General features: G+C 38.4%; 1 protein-coding gene across 1 annotated transcript in view; it reads left to right on the top strand.

Annotated features, from left to right (window-relative positions):
* LOTGIDRAFT_131466 (hypothetical protein) overlaps positions 1-21,594 on the top strand; it is a gene marked incomplete at both ends in the record, with an annotated part of 29,623 nt that extends 8,029 nt beyond the window's left edge. Inside the window, 35 exons of the mRNA XM_009066243.1 lie at positions 207-452; positions 772-893; positions 1,423-1,583; positions 1,862-2,016; positions 2,279-2,435; positions 2,711-2,865; positions 3,033-3,155; positions 3,434-3,539; positions 3,759-4,025; positions 4,476-4,600; positions 5,048-5,192; positions 5,514-5,709; positions 6,027-6,274; positions 6,681-6,866; positions 7,290-7,460; positions 7,706-9,178; positions 9,438-9,590; positions 9,820-9,991; positions 10,299-10,452; positions 10,754-10,910; positions 11,216-11,295; positions 11,709-11,838; positions 12,139-14,012; positions 14,238-14,403; positions 14,762-14,995; positions 15,329-15,580; positions 15,789-16,055; positions 16,422-16,592; positions 16,934-17,164; positions 17,450-18,169; positions 18,434-18,599; positions 18,746-18,978; positions 19,355-19,600; positions 20,062-20,940; positions 21,248-21,594. Of these exons, the coding sequence (XP_009064491.1) occupies positions 207-452; positions 772-893; positions 1,423-1,583; positions 1,862-2,016; positions 2,279-2,435; positions 2,711-2,865; positions 3,033-3,155; positions 3,434-3,539; positions 3,759-4,025; positions 4,476-4,600; positions 5,048-5,192; positions 5,514-5,709; positions 6,027-6,274; positions 6,681-6,866; positions 7,290-7,460; positions 7,706-9,178; positions 9,438-9,590; positions 9,820-9,991; positions 10,299-10,452; positions 10,754-10,910; positions 11,216-11,295; positions 11,709-11,838; positions 12,139-14,012; positions 14,238-14,403; positions 14,762-14,995; positions 15,329-15,580; positions 15,789-16,055; positions 16,422-16,592; positions 16,934-17,164; positions 17,450-18,169; positions 18,434-18,599; positions 18,746-18,978; positions 19,355-19,600; positions 20,062-20,940; positions 21,248-21,594 (10,668 nt within the window). The remainder of the gene's footprint in view (positions 1-206; positions 453-771; positions 894-1,422; positions 1,584-1,861; positions 2,017-2,278; positions 2,436-2,710; positions 2,866-3,032; positions 3,156-3,433; positions 3,540-3,758; positions 4,026-4,475; positions 4,601-5,047; positions 5,193-5,513; positions 5,710-6,026; positions 6,275-6,680; positions 6,867-7,289; positions 7,461-7,705; positions 9,179-9,437; positions 9,591-9,819; positions 9,992-10,298; positions 10,453-10,753; positions 10,911-11,215; positions 11,296-11,708; positions 11,839-12,138; positions 14,013-14,237; positions 14,404-14,761; positions 14,996-15,328; positions 15,581-15,788; positions 16,056-16,421; positions 16,593-16,933; positions 17,165-17,449; positions 18,170-18,433; positions 18,600-18,745; positions 18,979-19,354; positions 19,601-20,061; positions 20,941-21,247) is intronic.
* Between the last annotated feature and the right edge of the window lie 1,905 nt (positions 21,595-23,499).

Raw genomic sequence — 23,499 nt, 5'->3', positions numbered from 1 at the left:
TGGCAAAAATGGAAATAATTGGGGGCGAGGGCCAGGGGGTCGAACGTTCTTTAAATACACCTTTTTGTCTCAATTTGTATTCGATGGCTGTATCATGGCTAAAGTACGATGCAGCATTCACTTGTGAACTTTGTTGTATGCATTGCCATTGGTATAGATACTGTCGGTTTTCACCATGTGATAATAATATTTTGGTATTATTGTAGGTAGAGGCAGCTTTAATAAGTATGTTCAGCGTCCAGTGCCCAGCTGTGCTAGGAAATCCAACTGGAACAACATTTTTTCAAGACTATGAGGGTGGTTTTAGTGGTAATTTCGGGTCTCCTGTAGCTAACATTGAACCATTCTGTGGTCGACGATCAGCAAGGAACCCGTATTTTGTGTTCTACAAAGGCGGAAATGATAAAAATGTTTTGGGAAAACCAATTTCACAATTCAAAGCGGTGAATCTTGTTATTGTCATCTTCATTATAATCCATTTCTTATCCACCGCACAATAGTGTCCTTGTTTCGTTCCTGTTCAGAGTAAATTGTTGAGACCACAATTACTCAGTGAGAAGGCTGCTTTAAATGACTGCGACAAGGCGTTTAAAGATGAAAGAGTGGTGCCACCATAGAAATATAAGTGCTATGGTATCATGGACGTCTTAAGATAGAAATGGGTCATAAGGTTCCAAGTGGCTTTTGATCCTGTCTCTAATCTTGTCCCTACTTCAGTTGGTCAAGTAGCACTTTTTGAAGCTGTTATAACAAGTGTATATGTATTTGTAGCTATGTATGGCATATAAAGGATATTTGACCAGTATTAGATTAAGGTATAGTTATGAAGATGGGGCAGGAGTTATCAGAAGAGCGGCTGCAACTTGGAGGATTTCTGCGGAGACACCAGATGAGTAAGTTTATAATTTGGTTTGATAGAAGTTACTTTTGGTCTGTCATCGCTATATATTGACAAATTGTGAATGAGGCAAAGCTTGATGGGTCATATCTTTCTATATTTTTTCCTTATAACCACTGCTACTTTGAGATTCTCTTTGCTACCTTTGCTCTACTGCGTTTAAAATATGTGCGCATTATACTCGAATGTTTACATTTCGTGTCGTTTCGCGTGTCTGCCTCTGTTTTGGGAAATAAATGAATGGGGTTTTACATCCTACATTCTACACTTGCAGGGCTAATTAAGACGAGAAACGAAAGTGTGCAATAAGGGAAATTTGTTAAGACAGCAACATTAGCGTACTCTTTTTCGATTTCCAACTGTTGATGGATCTATAACGTGCACAACCTGTAGCACCTCTTTTTGACTGACATCGGCATTTGTTCTTCGAGTTATTCATTTTTACTTTTCCATCTTTGGAACCCACGATGTATCCAACATCTTCGCTTTATTCTTATGCTCACCACATTTCATATGTTTTGTAGATGGGTGTTTTCATGCTATGATATGTTAGATATAGTGAAAGCTCAGCGACCTGATGGTACAGATTATCGTGCTGATTGGATCACTGTTTCTAGAGCTACTGATACTGATCTATACGTTGATAGTGTTTCTTTAGCTAGAGATCTACTGTCTACAGATCCAGGTAACGCCAATTTACTTTTATATTTACAAGATTTTTCAATATATCCAACCATCACTAATATCATTATGATCCAATTAACCCTGAAAATTCCTGACACGCCCACTAAATGATTGACAGGCACATGCTAATTGAAACAGCAGCACATCGTTACAGTTTGCAGAAAGAAAGTTTTGAGTTTTTATTTTTAGATAAAATAGATCAATTCGATATAAGGAATGATTATGTCGAAGCGGATCAGGAAAATAGATGTTAACATTACGATTATTGTATAATTTTAGATGTATCGAAACAAAGAATGTCCCCAGCCAAACCTAATGGAGCCTTAATAAGAGATGTGGACGTAACCAGTTCTTCTGAGGGAGTTTATGAGATCACGCTCGATCCTTATGAATGTGGGTACGACTTTCCATTGCTGCAGATTGCACATGCTCAGGTGGGTACTTGTAGTATATCTTGAAATTGTGTTGACCAAATACAAACTGCGTTTTTCTAGCCCTCATTTGTTAGTCATTCAAACTTCTACATACATTAACATGCAAGTAAATTTTTCGTCAAATTTCTAAATTAAATCTTATTTACCTTGGGTTGAAAGTTATCGTGTTGTTATGACATGCACTAGAAATAATGATCCTCGTGCGACTTTTGGGTAGAGATCACATTAAATAACAGAACAAAGTTTTATGTTCTGTTAATAGATGACTTCTGGTAGTGTGGATAAGAATAGCAGTGAAGCTGTATTTGGTATCTGTAATGGTGCCAGCTGTATGGAAGCATCTCTTAACAGAACCAGTATGGCGTCTGTTCCTATTGAAGGCTCATTTACAGTCTCTTTTAAAGGAGAAACTAGCCGAGGTAGGTCTTATTTTTGATCAGTTTCAGCAAAGATAATTACCAAATAAGAGCGGAAAGGAGATATAAAAACTACATTTTTTTACCAAACCTGCCGACCGGCCAGAGGGGCGTTTCTCGAAGAAGATAGATCGTCTTCTGTTGAGAATTTTACACTATGGATTATCTCGCCATTAATTTCGACTATATCACCGTGTGGTTAGGGGCTCAGTCGATGAAAAGTAGGATTTTTACATCTCTCTACAAATCAACAATTGATTCACAACTTTCTATTACAGCTATCCTACCAACCTCAACGGCTAAACAGGTTACAGAAGAGTTGGAAGCATTAGCAGAATTCGGTGATTTGGAAGTTACAAAATCTGGAGATTGTGCCAACTTTGGCTTTGAAATCAAATTCTTGAGCAAAGGTGGTGATCAGCCTGAAATCTCGGTAAAACAACATTTCCTTTATTGTCTTTTGAAATGCATATGAGATGTTGTGAAGCAAATAAATCTTTTGGACGACTCTACCATGAGCATTGGAAATCGCATACACGAGCGGAAAGCAATATGCCCGTGTGTAATAGATTTGTTTTACAGTATTTAAACATTTTGCAGGTTAACGGTAGTCTATTAACTGGTAGCAATGTCACTTCAGAGGTACAACAGATCCAAGATGGTGGCCAATGGTATGACACCATACCTGGTGATTTACTGAGAACCATGCACGACAAACCACAGGTATAATAAATATCACATATAATAAGTTTAACTACCCACGGGCGGATGAGTTGCATAACAAAATATGTTAGATTGCGTATTCCTCTACGGAAGAATGATGCATGCCATGTGGCACTTTTATATTGGAATACTTTATTCGATGTAATCTTGATATACATTATGAACGCTGCTTATACATTTTTCGTATGAGGTTTGATGTAGTAATAGATCCCGGTATCAGGCATCTGACAGCGATCACTGGTCAGATCACTGCTTGAAAACTAACTTTGTTATTCAAGGTACAAGTTTATATCAACAACCTACCGACTACCTGTGATGGAGACTGTAGTTTTGAATGGACCACAGAAAGTACACCACAGATAATATCTGTTAATCCCACCTCAGGTCAGTATTTATCATTGAATCTTATTTTTTGAACAAATTGGTCCAATGAAACATTTGGAAATGTGCAATGGAATTCCCTGAACGGATCTATATTCCAAACTTTCCAATTTCTGTCGTTGATGTTCACCTGTGCTGTGATGTTGCTCCCTCTACAACTGGAAGTGTGTATTCACTAAACTGATGATACTGATGTGTAGATTCCCTTATTTATAATTTCAGGTACACTTGCGCTCGGTACATCAATTGATGTCCAAGGATCTGGATTCGATGAAACAATGTCTAACAACAAAGTTATGATTGGCGGAGTGGCCTGTACCCCCACTTATACCAATGAAACTCATATAACCTGTGATGTTGGAAATGGACCAACCGGAATTCATGAGATCAAGGTCATGATTGCTGGAAAAGGGTGGGCTAGTGGTTCTGTCACCTTTGAGTATCTATCTGCTATTACTAACGTTGCTCCAGCTATTGGAAGTATCGGAGGTACGTTGCCGACATTTCTACTAAAGTAATTGTTACTGACTATGCCATGTATTACAATAGATCGAAATAGTTTGAGTACGGACATCAATGTTACGGATGTCTTTCACCAAATATAAACTAAACTCTTTTATTTACTAAATGCTGCTGCTCCAAATGATTAATTCGGGTTGCGTGGTCCGCAATCACTTTGATTGGATTTTTTGAGTCACAGAAATATGATTAGTTTTATAGTAGATGGGTAAGTTATGTGCTGAAGGGAAAACTTAGAAGAGATTAATACTAACCGTGCGTTTAGACGCCTAAAGTTAAGGCAGCTTTTTTTCGAGCCCGGTTTACTGTTATTGTTGAGCCGTATATTTAGATAAAGGTAAACTAAGCTCAATCAAACTTAGTTTAATGTAAAAGGGTTGAAAGAGTACAATGGTCCTCAATCTGTCTCATTTTCTCCAGGTGGAACGGTGATCACTTTAACTGGATATGGTTTTATCGATACTTCAACAGTTACTGTAGATGGTGCTGATTGTCCTGTGAGCTCTCTGGAACCTGGACAGATAGTCTGTACTACACCACAAGCGGTAAGTTATCCACAAACAAGATAATCCTTAAGCGACATATAAGGGTAAAATGAAATTTATTTATGGAACACAGATTTATTGAATACTACTCCTGAATATTACTGTACACGACGTTTCAACAATTTACATTATCGTCGTGATTACCATGATAAGGTAATAGGTACACAACCAATAATAGGATCTTTAATACCACATGGCTTTAAAGCAGGAAAATCGAAGTCAACTTCATTCGAACGGATGTACCCCTAAACAACACACTGTGTATATTCTGAATAAAACTAAAAATTAACAAATGAATAGAGCGATGTATTTGACTAAACCTCTGAGTAATGGCATTGAGGTTCTTAGCCCTATAGTGCAGAAAAAGTATAAATAGAATTCACAAATATTATTGAGCTATGCTAAGTCTCCGTACCAATGGATCCTGAATGATTGTCATTATTTCAGGCCACAACTGCTGGTGGTTTAGTAGACGTGCTTGTAGATCAGGAATCATCTTCCCTGACTTCACCTACTCAGTTTAATTATGATGCTTCCTCCACCAGTACACCAGTTATAACTTCAGTTTCACGGTATACTAGTGTTATTGAAGGTAGGCATACTTAGTCTTTGAATACCTTCTCGAAGGCATATTCAGCCCACCTACCAGTTTCAGTGTTAATAGCAAGGTTGCTCATGATTCTGGGGTTCGTGTAATGTTTAAGAGTTAGGTAATTCTTTGAACTTCGCTTGATATGAATACTTCCTTGAGGCTTATGAATATATTGCATCTCAGCGGTATTTGATAAACACATCAAGCATAAGACGGAGAACTGTCATTGTTTGAAAAATACGATATCCTCAAATGAAGCATACGATCGGGAATTCAAAGTTAGATTTTGACATAATTTAACGAATCGGATCTGTTTTGTAGGTGGCGAAACTATAATTATATCAGGAACTGGGTTCGGTGGTGCAGAAACATCAAGTGAAGCTTTGATGATTGGTGAGAAATATGCTGTTATCGTGTCCTATTCTGATACAGAAATAAACGCTACTTTACCTTCCAATAGACCAGGATCTTATCCACTACAGCTCTCTGTTGGTATTCTGGGGTTAGCTGACTTAAGGTATGTTATCCTACTGCTCGATCTGGCTCTTGCTGTCTTCAGCGATATTTACAGCATATGTACACACCACAATTGCTGTTTTTTCATAACACTAGGTATCGCTTAGGTTTATCACTTTTTGCTGTCATTCTTTACAAATGTCAAAAATTGCTTAATGTAGACTTGTATATGAACCTTCGCTTTCTTCAGTAAGGTTTCCTACCACAAAGGCATTGCTCTCTAATTTCAAAATAGGTGTAGGACTGTAAGACTATTACATTGGTTACGTTTTGGTGTAGACGGGTCATTATGTTTAATTCATTAATGATTTATTACAGAATAAACAACATCAGTAATATCATGTACACTCTCCAAATCACCAATATTTACCCAGCACAGGGTTCTTTGTATGGTGGTACAAGGGTAACAATTACTGGTGCAGGGTTTACAACAGATACATCATTGATAGATATCAAGTTTGGACCATTTGGTTGTGCCGTAGAAAGCGCTACCACCTCTAGTATTGTCTGTTTGATTGAAGACACTGGTATAGTCCACGAAATTACTAACACTGGTAAACATCCAGGTAAATTAATCATTTTTGTTATGTATTCAAGATTTATGAAAACTACTGATAAAACAGCAATGTTGATTTAGTATATAATAAATAAAGAGCACAACGATAATGACGATGTAAATTGTTGAAACGTTGTATGTAATAGTATGAAAATTCATTAGCTGCAACCAATGTATTACGTTATTTGGGATTTCGGGTTTCGTTTTGAGATCCGGATCATTAGTTGTTGTTTTTTTTATAATCCACATGGAAAGTATACCATAAAATTTGTGCTGTTGTTTATTGTAACACCTGTCACTTTAATTGTTGTATGTTGGGTGATGGGTTAGTGTGGGTTCGAGCCCTCTTCTAGAAAAGATAATTATTATGTCACTTCCGGTTCCAAAAATCCTAATTCTGTTAATTCTATCTTCAGTTCATGGATATGGTTACGCCTGGGAGCCCAAACATCTGGATGTGAAGGTTGGTGATAAGGTCAGATGGATCTGGAGCTATGCTAAATTTATCAACGGTGTTAAATCGTCGATCACACAGACTGTTAATGCCAGTACTACAGAAGCTGTTGAAGGTGGATTCTCTTCTGGTATGAGGGTCAAAAACGGTAAGGACATTTTGACTTGGTAAAATAAACCATTAGGTCTCAATATTGATTGAATTTGTTAATATGCTCAAGGAAAAATGTTCACAAGATATGCATTTCTGCTGACCAACAAATATTGAAAAATGCATATACAGTGGTGGAATATGTTAGATTAGCTTATCTATCTTTACCAATTAATTTTGGTCCTGTAAGGTGGCCATTATGTCTCGATCCTAAAACAGCGTACATGGCCTAGAATTGATATGCAGTAGTAGCATCTGTACGAAATTTAGTTGGATAAATGTCACCACTATAAAGTTTTTGATGTAGTAACATTTCGAATAATGAAGCAAAGTATACTTTCTATCTAGGATGCTGGGACAGTTTTAACGCTATTGATACCATTTGCTACATAATTAATGCTAACTCATTTGTTTTTACCAGGTGTATTTGAACATCAAGTGACAACAGCCGGGCGTGTTGATTACTGGTCGGGATATGTAGATGATTTTGATATTATTTACTATCGAGGAACTCTCCAGGTCGACTCTCTGATGTCTCACCATAAACAGTTGGTACTGACTATCGCAGGTCATGAAGCTCAGTATCTACCAGGTTAGTTGAAAGTTACAGCACCTCACGAAAACCCCCAGCGACCAAGATATTAGGGACGTACTTTAAAATACAACGCCACTCGTTATAAGTAATTCATGTCTTAATCTACAACTCCATAGGCACGCGTCAATATTTCCTATGATTATAACAAGAAACATCCAACCAGATTACATAGGCTTACAAGAGCTCATTGTCACTGACTTATCCCCGTCAACTGAATTAATTCTCCATCTATCTAATTACAGGCGGACCAGATCCTGCATCATCTGAAGAATGTCCTGGTACCGTTAGTGAAATTCCTGATTGTTCTGATGCAGCACCAGCACCTTCTGATGCTTCAACATTCCACTTTAAATTCTGGAGTTGTCTTTCACCGTCCGTCACCAATATGGACCTAAATGTTGGTACAGGCGATGATGAGATTATCCTGTCTGGAAGTGGGTTTGGTTCGAACGCTTGTGAGAATGAAATCAAGCTGGGAAGCTATGGTGGACTACAAGAGAACGTTACGTCTTCGTCTCTTACATTCAAAGTGGACCCGGCATCTGAGATGCCAATTGGTGTGAGACAGAAATTGTCTTTAAGAGTCAATAACTTGGGTAATGCCTTGATTGATCTTACCAACGCATCATCCGCTAAAGACTTCGCCTTACTACCATCGTCCTCCGGTTTATCTCCTTTAGTTGGATCGGTTAATGGTGGAACTAAGATGGTGATTTCAGGTTCCGGATTCCAAGGATCAACCTCAGATGTATCAGTCACTGTAGACGTGTACCAATGCGAGGTTCTGTCTGTCATGTACAATGAAATCGTATGCTCTACACCAGCTCTGTCAGAAGGTGTATACAATGTTTCTGCAATCATATCCGTAAATGGTAGCCCTTTCCCAGTGTCATGTACTGGCTGTATATTTGAATACTCTGAAAGCAGCACCCCGAATGTGACCGATGTAAACAATACAGTTGTGAACGGTCCCACAACACTTACAATTACTGGTTCAATGTTTAATGGCAGTATGGTCACTGTTATGATTGCTGATGAGATTTGTGCTGTCACGTCTTTCTCTGATACTGAAATCGTTTGCAATATCAACGGATTACCTAACGGCAATCATCCTTTAGAGGTGTATATTGGTGGGAAAGGTAAAGCAACGTCTTCAATAATGATCAGCAGCCCAGCTGATATCACCAGCATTGCACCAGCCATAGGAAGTATTCATGGAGGTCTCGATATTACCATTGCTGGTAATGGCTTTACCACTATAGATGATACGAGCGTCATGATCAACAGCCAGCCATGTCCTCTGAAGTCAGTGTCCGTGTCAATGATTGTATGTACTACTCCAGCCAATTCGGAAATGACAGCTGCAGTAGCTGTAACCTCCAACAGCCAAGTTTACACCGTTAGTCAAACGTTCGCATATGCCAATAACAAGTCTGTTGCGATTACTGAAATCAGTCCAGTTTCTGGATTTGCTGGTGATTCGGTTACCATAACTGGCACTGGATTCAATGGCGACCAGAGTAAAAACTCAGTCAGCTTCAATGGTGTTGAATGTACTGTTACAGCATCATCGTTAACCAGTATCACCTGTACATTAGGAAACGTTGCTGCTGGGCCACATTCTGTCATAGTGATGAACTCAGACACCGGTCTTAGTGATGATGATACAACCTTCACTTACCAAATGATTGCTTCTTCATTATCTCACATCTCAGGTAAAGTTCTTTTCTTATATTTGAATCTCAATATCAAATATCGTTATTTAGTTATCAACAATATTTAAACTTTTTCAAATCCACAGACTGACTATATGGTTTATATTTTCATTGTGTGACTGTTGTCAATTAATAATGGGTGTGCCTGGGATTTTTACTGGACTTGTGCGCTAATTCTATATCTCTAGCAGAATTTCCAATAAAAATATACTGTGTCAGATTGTAGTTTTCAATGATAAACATTTACTTCAATTTCCAGGTAGCGTAGCTGGAGGACAAACTCTGACGATCACCGGAAGTGGTTTTGTAACAGCTTCTATGGTGGTGACTATCTGTGGTGAGGCATGTGCGTTGGATCTAGAAGCATCTCAAACATCATCATCTTATGTTTGTATTACACCACCTTCCACAAGTAAGTTATGACCTTTTCTTTGGGACGGTTATCTCCCTTCATTCAATGATAATAGATGGAGGTTGATCTGAAGAAGTTTCCAACGGTCTCCTCCATCCGAGCTCGTTGTTAAAACCGGTAAAGGCACAAAAATACACGTTTTGAGTTTTACCGTCGTTCAAAAGTGATACCTCCAATACATCCTTGCATTCAGGTTACATTAACTGTTGTATATTGATCTATCTTACAGCTGTAGTCAGCTTAAATAAACAATGTGATGTAGTGGTACAACAAGATGCAATAACCCAGACATTAAGCTATTCCTACGACAATGCCATCACCCCTGAGATTACTGGTGTGTCACCTTCTCGAGGCGGAACTGCTGGTGGCACAAGGCTGACTATTACCGGAACAGGATTCGGGTAAGTCTACAGTTCTCTATTATGTGAACTACTTGCAATTCTGTTGGTGATCTCCGGTAAGCCCTGTCCCTTCCATGATAGAAAGACAAAGACCTGCAGGGAGTGTGGATATTAAATCAGCAATACCAATCATGATGATTAAGGAACGACAATCATCTCAGAGATGTTATATTTCTTTCTTATATTCATATTCCATGCAGGATAAAAACATTGACATAACTATTGTCAACAGTTTTTGCAGCTCAAAGAGACACGGTGTCTTAGTCTTCCGGCTATTCAATCAATTACTATCCATGTATTATTACAGGTCAATAAGTGCAGATATGTCTGTAACAATAGATGGTTATGTATGTCCAGTTGAATCTGTTAACGAAACCCAGATTGTCTGTATTACTGGTGCTGGTAAAAGTTCTGATACTAAAGTTAATATTGTTTTTGCTGAAATAGGAAACGCTAAACAGGTATGTCTCGGTACTGTGGTTTGATGCACCAATCCATTACATTTTGCTACAATTTGGTCAGGTAGCTTTCTGATCTTTTGGGCCATTCTGGTCCTCTAGATGCACCAATCCATTACATTTTCAACATGAATATAGATTAATGAATATATACATCGAAACGCTAGATTCATATTCTTTTTTGCAAGCCCGATAGTCCCAGTAGTATTACTTATAAACTAGTGCAGTAATCTATATAGACATTTGTTATCTCCACTGTCTTGTAACGTTTACCCATTCCGGTGTATTTTTGATATTATTACAGACTAGTGCAGCATTCTATTATATAGACGTTTGGTCCTCTCAGTACACATGGGGTAACAATCCACCACCGGTAGCCGGAGACCTAGTCGTTATCCCTGCTAATCAGACTATATTACTAGACACTGATACACCTGTATTGAAGATGTTGATTATACAAGGTAGGGTGATCGTCTTTTCAGAAATGTGCACAAATATCTATCAGAAGTTGCCCACGGTCCACTTCATTCAAGACAGCCAATAACCGTCTTTAATATTTATATGAGATTTCCAAGGACTCTGCGGCAGACGTCTTTCAGAAGTTGGTCAACTAGTTTAGTATTCCAAGAAGACATCACAATAGTAATCACTAACCAGCACTGATTTTACAAACTTAAACATTTGTTGAAACCTGAGTCCTGTTATTCTAATCGGTAATGGAAGTTGTTGATGAATCTGATTAATCTACAATGAATATTTATTACAGGAGGTAAACTGATATTTGATGAGAAAGATGTGGAATTCAGAGCGGAGTATATTCTGATCGTGGACGGTGGTGTACTAGAGGTAAGCAGGCATGAAAGGAAATGAAATGAGCTTTTACGTGTGATTGGGTGAATGGAAATTAGAAAAGCTGCGCTGTATGTAATTTGAGAGATTTTGCTAGGACAGTGAAATTTGTCTTCTATGTTTCACATTCCAAGTATGAAGGGGTCTAGAGAGGATTTTTCCAAAACAATCAACTTTTGATGAATTTTTCTACAACCATTTCTTAGGTGGAACACTCATTTAATTGTACCTGAAATTCAATAAACACCAAGGTTCATCAAACATACTGGACTCACTTATCCTTCACATTAGTTTCTTAAAGGTGTGCTAGGTTGACAATTTCTGACAAGGGAAGTAATCAGGTTTTTCACAGAACTCGACAACCACAACAATAACTAACTAAAACTCAATGATCTGTTGTTATGTTACAGGTGGGAACAGAAGAGAAACCGTTCGAACATAAAGGTATCATCACACTGTTCGGACATCAGAGATCCAAGGAGTTACCTATCTATGGAGCTAAATGTCTGGCTGTTAGAGAAGGAACGCTGGATTTACATGGTAGGTGTTTTTACACCTGTTCCAAGCATGAGGTTATGAACGTTCCGAGCCACAAAAAATATACATTTTCATCACGAAATCCTTAATCCTTTCAGATGAAAATTTTGATTAAATCAATTTGTTGCATTTTAAGAACAATTAAATTTATAAAATGTCTGGATGTAAAATTAATAAAAACGATACATTGTTAAAATATTAGAATCTCTTATCAGACATGTCCTCCGATTATTGTAAAAAATGCAATAATGGATATGGACATCATTCTTTCCAACATTCTTTTACACCAACTTTTCATTTCAGGCCGCCCTACTCACGTGACATGGACTCGGTTATCGGCGACTGCAGATGTTGGTGCTACTGAGTTACAATTACAAGTACCTGTGGAGTGGCAGGTTGGAGACTATATAGTTATTGCTACAACAGGTCATAGGCATTCGCAGAGAGAAACCGAGAAACGTCAAATAACAGCCATCAGCGCCGATAAACTGACTCTGACGTTAGATCAAGCTCTGGAATACAAACATCTGGGGATATCAGAGACATTTGCTGGTCAACAAGTTGATTTTAGAGCGGAAGTCGGTTTGTTAACTCATAATGTCGTAGTTAGAGGAAGTAGGCTGACCTCCTGGGAAGAGACTATTGAGGCTTGTCCTGATGGTTTCGACACCGGTGAGTTCGCCACACAGACATGCTTCCAGGGACGATTTGGCGAAGAGATGGGAAGTGATCAGTTTGGAGCTCAGATCATTATGCATCCTCCAAGGCGGGATGAAGATCTTGTAATTGGTCGATTGAGTTATATTGAAGTCAACTATGCCGGACAAGCCTTCCGTTTGGGACGATATCCTGTCCATTTCCATCTGAATGGAGTCATGTCGAAATCGTATGTCAGAGGCTTGGGTATTCATGAAACGTTCAACCGTGCTGTTAATGTCCACAACACCCACGATCTACTGATAGAACACACTGTCATCTACAATATCATGGGAGGTTCCTTCTTCTTGGAGGATGGTATAGAACATGGGAATATCTTTCAGTACAACTGTGCTCTGTTCACAAGATCGAGCTCATCTCTACTCAACGACGATGTCACACCTGCAGCCTTCTGGGCTACCAATCCCAACAATACCTTTAGACATAATGTAGCCGCTGGTGGAACTCATTTTGGTTTCTGGTATAGAATGGAAGACCACCCAACTGGCCCGTCCAAAACCTTTTCAGTCTGCCCTAAACATGTTCCAGTTGCAGAGTTCAGGAATAACACAGTCCATTCTCAAGGTTGGTTTGGATTGTGGATCTTCCCAGATTACTTCCCACGAGTTGATGGATCTTGTTCAAAGAGTGCTGCAACTACCCCAGCAGTATTTGAAAGTCTGTTTGCATGGAACAATGAAAAGGGTGCTGAATTTGTTAACTTTGGAGCTGCACAGTTGAAAGATGCTATATTGGTCAACAATGAGTTTGCTGGATTTGAAGGAAAACTGGTCAAAGAGTCACCTCAATATTCTGACGAAGGTGCCTTGTTAAGCGGAGGGCTGATTGTCGGTAAGAGTGATAATCTGGACATTGAGAAGGGTACCTGTACCACGGGAGGAACGGTTTTGCCATACAATAATGGATTCCACGTAAAAGATGTAACATTCGCTAACTTTGCCTCGAGTGATTGTTCGGCATTCAGATTCACGTCCATAGACGGAACTTGTACAGACAAGTGTGGTGGTTTCAGTTACAAAGTCAGTGGACTCAACTTTGAGAATGCGGACAGAAAAGTTTTATGGAGATGGTTACACGAAGGTTCTATCACTGACTTAGATGGATCATTGGCAGGACAAGCTGGTTATTCACTTGTACCCTCCATGGACACACTGGACCCTGCGAAATGTTCTTACCACGCCGAATCAAGTCTGGGCAGCATCAATGGAAGTCTGTGTCACTCAGATATTAAGTTCCACAGATTTGCCTTCAACAATATCCGACCTACATCTCTAGAAGGGAAGGAAGTGAACATGACGAACGAGTTCGGATCTGTGACTGCACCCTTCATGACGAAAAGGATCTCCCACAAACCTGGTTGGGTGATCATTTTACCAGGAGAACAATCCTATAAGTTTGAGTTTGTAAATGGTGAACAGTTAACCAACACCAGCTTTACTGGAGTCTTTTACCAATTTGAGGTGAGAATCCTTGTTTATTTCTGCCCTTGTTCTTGAATTGAAATGACTGTTTAATTATGTAAACTCTTGTAACGCTCACTGAAATTATATAACATTAGTAATAACACGCAACCATTTTAATATTTACGTGATAGCGGCTACGTCCGAAAAATACGATATCGATACAACACTTTGAGTGTTTTTATTCTTTATTCTTAAATCAAAATCAAATTTTTCCTGTTACAGAATTCAGAAGCTATCATCATGAGTCAGAAGGTTGATAAGAAGCCAGATAGGTTTATAATTGATGGATCCACACCCCGTGTTCAATCTGAAACAGCTCTGAATGTAGCATCTAACATTGATGGTGACTGGAAATATGATTCAGTTGAGCGTACTGTCAGCTATGTTGGTACGTATTCTTTTTCTCTCCACTGTAAAAATCCATCAAGTATTCCCTCTGAAAGTGTCGATTTACTTGGTTTTATGTTGTAGTCTAAAATATTGGTTAAGTTCAAACTAAAATCCAAATCAACCCACCTCTCTCTCTTATATTAATGTGAAGGTAACACTTCTATCCATTACAGCATTTTAGACATTCACATCTTAATTCCTAATGATTGTCATATTACATTATGCTTTGCCAAAAGTCTATCTGAGATATGATGTAACACACAGTAAGTAATTCTCAACTATATTTTAATGTAAAACTTCAAAACATTCAGAACCATTGGACATGAAAGTCAATTGTAAACTCTTTCTCTTTACAGTATCTGGTAACAAAGGTGAATCCCGTAAGAAGAGAGCAGTCATAACGACGTCTGATGATCGTAACTATAATTTGAAAATCATCAAGTGTTACTACAAGGATTGTATTCCTCCGCCGGATGTTCTGGATGTCTTCACCACACCCAATGTCACGTACAACTGGTCTGATCCCGTCACATGGGAAGAACTGGATAGACCCAAGCCAGTAGAAGGTGATGACGTCACCATTCCTAGAGGTAAAAACTTTGGTAATACGAGTATATGATAATGCAAAATATACACTATAAAACTGATTGTGGAACTGCACACAGGAATGAAAGTGTCCGTTATACATTAGACTTGTGACAGGTATCATAACTAATTCCATCAAAAATACAACTTTTTATGACAAAATAAGAAAAAATAAATGCTATAACATGATTTAGGTTTAGGAAATATATGAGTGGTAAAGTTTGAGACCAAACAATAGTATTTTTCAGATCTCAATTCTGAGAGGGTACTTTTCCACTTTTTATTGTATTCTTCTAGTAGTATTTGATTTTTGATTTCTTTGTTGTTTTTATTAACAGATTTCTGGATAATCATGGACGAATCTCCACCTAAACTTGGCAAATTGAATGTAGAAGGAGGTCTGGAGTTCCAGAACGACGCAGCCAGTGATTTGGTACTGGAGGCTGATCTGATCTATATCAAAGGAAGATTCGTGGTAGGTTGGGATCACACACTGTTTGAAGGGAAAGCTGAAATAATCCTGCACGGGAATCAGAGTGTGCCAGCCTATCCTGTAAGTGATGGACCTGCTCTTGGCTCAACATTCATTGGTATGTTTTTAATTTTAATTCCTTTGTTATGAGTGCCCAAAAAGCCAAAAAGTAGAGACTAGATTTTACTTACTGTTCAATGACTCTATGTAAGACTAAATGATCTGTAAATGCCAAATATGTAATTGGTGCTACTACCATGGTAATCTATTTTCAAAAAAGAGTATAAAGATCAAACTTATGATATATTTCATTTCCATATTTACAGCTGTATTTGGAGGTTTGGAAGCTCACGGATTGGATCACGGTGTACAATGGACACGATTATCAGAAACGGCGAATGCTGGAGGGAATCAGATCAAACTACAGGAAGCTGTAACGTGGGCAGTAGGAGATGAGATAGTTATAGCACCAACATCTTACAGTGTCTGGCATACAGAAACTTTCACTATAACTGCTGTCTCGGCAGATATGATGACTTTAACTCTGAATTCATCATTAGCATTTAACCATATTGGTGAGTTGGTGGTTTATAGTCTTTTTCTACGTGATATCTCTCTTGGAGTGGACAAACTTTTTTAGTATTTTTGTTAAGGAGGGGGAGGGGGCAGTATTTTTACTGTCGTAAAAGATTGCTCATTTTCCCAATATATTTAATTCTATTTCAAGACCACTGACACATTAAAATTAATCTCTGTAGTCATATCGGCGATTGTTTTAAGACGATCAGGAGTGTTTAGTCCCATCCCCTATGTACACTTTTCTAGATTTTAAAGAAGCATTTCTTTCTAATCTAAAACTTTCGGCGTTTTTTTTAAGATACGGAGACATGTTTAGTTGCATTTGTCCCATCTATAAAATTTACCGAGCTTTGGACTAACGTTTTTGTTTTATTTTCTAGTATATTCTGAAACACTGGCAACTGGACAATCATATACATTGGCAGCAGAAGTCGGCCATTTAACACGAAACATTAAAATACGAGGTGCACAGTATCCCGCTATGGAGGACGAATCATTTGGAGCCAGACTGGTTGTTGGTAGAACAGCAGAGAGCACTAAATCTTATGTCGGTATGTACTCGACTTAATTTCGTTACCATAACACTATTCGATTTTGGATAAAAACGAAAAAACAAATTGTTGGGAAGTTTTCACAGATTGTTGAAAATGATATCAAAAAGTTAATTATTTTGAACCTCTTCCTGATTTTTGCTATGCTCCCTTTTCATTGAATCACACGTCAATAAGCACAGTATCCACATGCCCCATTTTGCAGATTTGGAGTCCCTTATATAACCTATAACCCTTTAAGATGCAGCTATATCATTTTGTACATGAATTCCAGTTTACATCGGATTTTGGTTACATAAAACAACAATTTGATCACAATTTCTGTACCTTCTCCTCCACAGGTTTTGCTCGTATCTCAAATGTAGAGTTTGTAAACACTGGGCAGGAAGGTTTCACTGACTCGTACGATCCTCGCTTCTCCGTCTCCTTTATGGACGTGGTGATGAAGCCTGGTATGCCATCCTACATCAAGATGTCAGCTTTCCATAATGGATTCTCACCAGCTATTGGTGTATTTGGAACTAATGATCTACTGGTGGAGAAGAATATCGTCCATCGTACTGTTGAATCTGGTAAGATTTCCATTGATAACTTCAGAAAATAACTGATATCGTGCAATGCAGTCAAATTGCCTCATATGATGTTTAACTGTTATGTATTGGTTTATAGCATCGCACGTTAACGTCAGATGATACGTGCCTTTTCATAATTTGTCAATGGTATTGTAAAGTCAAATCATCTTAATTGCAGGTCATGATAATGATAAAAAGCCGGAAGTGTCCAATTGGGCATTTTGGATTATGGACTTCTTTTATGAAATATTCTAAATATATAATTAATATAATTTTGTCTTCAAGGTATCATATCTAACTCTGCTAGAACAAGTATCAAGGGTAACCTGTTGCTATTGAATCAATGGTCTGGTAGCTACCAAGACAGATTTGAAACCAAAAACATTCGTTACCAAGGAAGTATTGAACTTATTGATGCCATTACACCTATCCTGATAGATAATGTTGTGGCTGGTTCCGAACGAATCGGTTATCACGTTCTTGGTGAATCTTGTTCTGGGTCTGGAGTAGAAGCTTGGTCCGGTAATCAAGCTCATACTAGTCTGATCGGCGTGGGTATACTTCCCACTGATCCTACATTGAGTGCCTCCTGCGTCCAATTCTCTAATTTCATGGTGTGGAAGAACGGTGATTTTGGTATCTATTATAACAGTGAACGTAGTGTAGAAGTCAAGGGAGTTGTAGCTGCTGACAATCAAGTCGGAATCTTCACCTTCGTGGTCGGTCCGTCAGCCGTGGGTCATGTGTTTGGTGACAAGATGGCGGCGATAGAAGACACTCTAGTTATTGGCCACACACCATCGTTTGACTGTGCTGTGGATCGTCTTGACCCTACTGATGCTAACGTAGAGTTGAGTGAACAAGGAAGAAGTTTTGGTAATGGAACGGGCGGAGTTGTCGGTATGTCCACCACGACGTTTAACCAAGGATCCAATAATGCTCCAGAGAAGAAGTTTATCAACATCATGGCCTATAATTCTATTAATGGCTTGATGACAATTGACAGTAAGTATATATTTTACCTTTCGCAGAGCAATAAATACATCATTCGGAACCTTATCACACTGTCCAGCTTCGACCCATTTAACTTCCGCTTAACAGCAATTAAAAAACAAATACACTTAACTTGCGTTACGTGCCCCGTCACACTTTCAAAATTTACAATGTCAAATTGAGTATTTCAGAAGGCATAAATAGAAAAGGTTGGAATAGTTCCAGGCTTGAAAGTGTAATTTTGTTAACATGTGTATCGTTATCCATTATTTTCAGATGTAACGTTCGCCAGATTTGCCCAATATTGTAGTACAGACTATGATTACTGTATCACTACCAATCCTAGTAACGATGATGCTCACCATCCTACAGAAACCAGTAATCTTAGATTCACTCAAGTAGGAGAGGATAATAAGATATATTTCCATATACCGAGTGTAAGGTAAGCAGTCGAGATACCATCAACCCTTCCACAGAAATACAATACCTAAGGGTATATGGCTTTTCTAACACGAAAACCGCCACTGTACATTTATCAATATCTATACACACACACAAGTTGTTAGTATTTCCGATTATCTATTGCAGTAAAATCAACTCTGCTGACTGTGTTGACATGGATTGCGATGGATTAAAGAAGAACTTGATAACAGATATAGACGGTAGTTTACTTGGTACTAATGGCACAGTAATAGCTTGGTCTGAATATCAATGGGATGGTGATAGACGTCGTGGACTAGGTGATTACAGAATACCAAATGTCTTACTCAGTGATGGAAATGGTGACTTACGTGATGTTTCAGCATTTGCTCCTAATAAAGGTAACGTTGAAACCTTGATTTATATTCAGAATATTATTTTGTCGGTTTATTTGCAAGCCTCCTTTCACTTCAGTGAGTTTGAATCCTATCTTCGTTGTATGTAAACCAGAATAACTTACGGTATAGTTATTATCGATGTAATGCGCTTCCATGGCCCTTCCTTTCAATTTTCATGGGAAAAGCATCCAATCATTTTACAATAAACCAGGGACCTGTATGCTTAACGCTGCTGAGTTCAAAAATACCTCGGCAGATGGAAATCGAAAAGAAGTAAAAGTTGATGCCACTATTGATGCATAATGTCCTTCGATGTACAATGTGTGGCGTTGTCTTCATTAACCCAAATCAGTAGAAATTCATTCATTTATTACCTCAGGTTTAATAAGAAACGATCAGTGTATATTCCATGATTACTGGCGAGCCTATGAGTGTCACGATATTGAGCATAAGATCCTGATTATTGAGAATATGGACGAAGATACAGAACTCAGAAGAATTTCTCCAGTCGCTGTCTTGAGCGAAGGGTACCTAGATTTGATCAATGGACCCCAGGATCATGGCTGGTGTAGTGGCTATACTTGTCGTAAACGAATATCAACATTCCAAGCTATGACTGCTATAGGTGAGTGATTGATATCTATATCATTTCAGTTGGATCATTAGGGATGTATAATATGATCTGCATTATGCCCATATTAGAACTATTGTGCAAGAGAGATTTGAAATATCCAGAGTGTCCATTTACATGGTTTTTAACAAAAAACTTAGTTGAAATGTTAGCGACACCTATCAGACCTGTAGCCAGACCTGATTGTTGGGAGGGACAAGTAATACATCCGGAGGGGGCAAGGGTGTATGGAATTTAGTTGTAGTAATGAAATGGGTCGGTGGTGCAGAGACCGCTCCCCCTCCCCCCCCGCCTCTTGAATGAAGAGTAAGATTTCCTTTTATCTATGGGCTAACTAGACTCATTTACCCACACAAAACACTAAGCGAAGTAAAAGCAACCTGTAATTTAAACAAATTTATACAATAGTGTCTCCAAACATTTTACCTAAACGTCAACATACCAATTCATTTCAGATAAATTCCACGATATTTATTTCACTGGAACAACCCCACAACATCTGAGGTTTTATTTACTGGATACAGAAAGTACTCAGGGTATCCGAGTCGGAGTTTGGTACGCTACGCCTAACAGACTGGACGTACATGTGAATGGTCAGTATGTTGTGCCTAACAATGGAGAAATGAAAGATGGTAGATTGGTGCTGAAACCGTCATCGACGTCTGTGGAATTCATGCCAGCAGTCTCCCAACCATCAGGATCAAATTATGTGAAAAGAGACGAAAATATGATGTTTTTCGTCATTAAAGGTTCTGATCGTATTGATATTACTCTAGCCTCAGTCGTTGTCGTGAGTTTCAGTTTACCAGAAATGACAATTGATGAGTTCTTTGGAGAAAACCTCATCCAAAACATGGCTGCTTTCCTTGGTGTTGATCCCAGGAAGGTTCGTATTGTGGATGTTGTCAGAGAAGACAGTGGTAGCAGACGCAAAAGACAGACTGGGTCCATAAAACTGATCATAGAAATTGGCGACGAACCAGACGATCCAAATCCCTTACCGTTTGCTACTTTAGAAAAAGCATCGGAAGCAATTGCAGTTGAAGCACAAGCTGGTTCCTTTGATACTATTGTCAACGCAACAGTATTAGGGGTGTCGACCATAGAACCTACACCGCCATTGACAGACCCCAACTGGGCTAATGCCACTAAAGAAGTGGTAGAACGAGAAGTTGTGAAGGTTGACAGTATGGAGTTTCTTGAACCAGTCGTACCGGGTATTGAACAACAGATTATGGCAACTGCACCCAGAATTGAAGTCTTTGATGTAAACGTAAGTATAGCTCATTTTCGGATTTCAATCTGCAATATTCATCTACTACTATACAACTTCTGTGCAATCGGGATTGTCACCTCAATATTCATCCTTAAGGATCTATATATTTATTTCTTATAATCGTGTTCATGTATATTATAGGCAGTTTTCCGTTGTCCTCGTTGCATTATACAGCCCAGGTTAATTGGTACCTTCATTCTAAGAAAGAACTTACACGAAATTCGATGTCTTGAAAATTGCTCAATACTATTTGGTTTGCTATCTGATAAATTGTGGTTCGTTCTATTTTCAGAGTAACCACATCACAGAGTTGGGAACAGCAAGAACACCATGGGTGTTAACAGCTTCATTGAGACCCAATACAGGTAGCAACCCTAGTGCGAGATTAAATGGAATGAAGACCTTAACCTTTGTAGATGGTTGGGCCAACTTTACTGACCTATCGATCTCTCACCCTGGTACAGGCTACATCGTTGATTTCAAGGTTACCTCCCCTGCCGGTGCCAGTAATATGGTCCTCTCGACTCCCAATTTAACTGTAGCAGCCAGAGATGTCAGCTTTGATATGGTGTCTATCGCAAACAGCGAGGAAGATCGTCAGAATCTGACTGTAATATTGGAACTACTGGATATGGATCAAGAGTCTGTGCTATCAGACATCAGCTGGAGAGTAAGTTTTCACATGTTTTTTTTCTATATATGGAAGACGTAAGGGACTTAAATGTAATGAAAGGGAACCGAAATAAACTTCTGGACTAAATTACTTAGTGACTGAGGAAGGATACTGCCTTCTACTACTATAATCAAACCGCAAACATACCTTCAGATTATTATCCCCAATGCAATGTACTCCCAAATACCATTTAGCATTGTTTTCAAACGGGTATGCAAACGGTTCTCCAGTATTATATTAAGATAAAGAAGGCATGACAGAATCAACCTTGTGATCCACAACAATAGTCAAATTAGTCTGAATATTGTTGACATTTCTTGTCATATTTACTGTCATATTTACATGTTATAATTATATATTTTCAGGGACAGACCTGGCATGCTGATATCTCTGTTCTCGGAGGCCGTGGTACGCTGAGTGGAACAACCAACATGACCTTTGACCCCGCCACATCCAGAGCTGACTTCCAGGACCTGAGAGTATCCTCAACTGGATCATATGAACTGGCTTTCAATGTGTATTCTGAGCCAGCGGAATATGACTTTACTATTGAAACAAATATTAGGGTTTCTAAGAACGGGCCCTTAACTGTATCTGGTATGTATCTCTTTTTTTAATGGAGTTTTACGTCTGTTTGTTTTTGAGTCGTATAATGCTTCTGAAAAGGTTCAATTGTTCCATCCCCATGCAATTTTATACTCGTATTTTATGATCCTCACTTTCATCATTCATCACCTGTGTTTCTAAAATGAAAGGAGATTTACCAGCTGTTGTAATTTGACCTGATAGTAACATTAAAGTGACCACGCCTGTTGTTTCAGCACTTTAATGGTCATAGAAAAAAAATAGAGTTCCCCTGCAGCACTACAAATTGTCATTAACTGATTCATAAAATTGATTTTTTTTTCTTTTTAGGTGGAAACAATGGTAAATTATCAAACTTGTTGGCTAAAATCCGAGGCCTCTTAAAGGCATTGAAAAAAAGTGACTTGAAGCCAGCAGCTAAGGCGAGACTAATCGCCAATTTAGAGAGATTAAGAATGGAAGTCAAGATTGAAAAGGCCAGAATGAAGGCAAGACAGAAAACAGCCAATTTACGCACAGATATGGTAAACTTGAGAAAAGAACAGGGAAAGTTGAGAGCAAAACAAGCTAAAGAAAAGGCACAGGTGAAGTCAGAACAGCTTAAACAATTGGCAAAGTTAAGATCAGAAACACAACAGTTGAAAGCCACACAGATAAAAGAACACCTAGCGATGGAGGCCGAAATAAGAAAATTAAATGCACAACAGAGAAAGAAAGAGAACCAGCTTAAAGCTAAGCAAAGGGCTGAGATGAATGCTCTTTTAGCTCAGATTAGAAAAAACCAAAAAAGTCAAAAGAGTCAAAAAGGTCAGAAAGGTCAAATAAGTCAAAAGGGTCAAAAAGGTCAAAAGGCCAAAAAGAACCCAAAAAGCCAGAAAAGTAAAAAAGGCCGTAGGGGTAAAAGAAGTCCAACATTAAAACCTACCACTCCAGCTCAAATGAAGGCCAAACATATAAAGGAAATGACGAAATTACAAAATGGGTTTAATAAAATGATGTCCAAACTCAAGACACAAAAGTCAAAGATGATGTCTAAGCAGAAACAAGCATTGCTACAGAAGGATTTCGAAATGTTGAAATTAAAGGCACAACAAGAAGCCGCCTGGAAAAAACTCATTGAAAAACAGTCGTCTCAAATGGCTAAATTAACAGCTAAGATGGAAACAATACGTAAAAAACTGGCAGAAGTGAATAAAAACTTGAACGCAACGATACGGAAGCTGAGGGGTTGAAGAAATGGTGTTATCTATGAAATAGAAAAATTGGATGTCGACCAGAAAACTTACAAATAACAAAATGACTCGGAAATGTATGTATTTTACTCTAGATTATCTATAATATATCATTCTGCATACAAAC

Source organism: Lottia gigantea, assembly GCF_000327385.1.
Source record: "Lottia gigantea unplaced genomic scaffold LOTGIsca_74, whole genome shotgun sequence".
Lineage (NCBI taxonomy): Eukaryota > Metazoa > Mollusca > Gastropoda > Lottiidae > Lottia > Lottia gigantea.
Note: the sequence above shows the minus strand (reverse complement) of the source record. Positions and strands in the feature narration are given on the sequence as shown.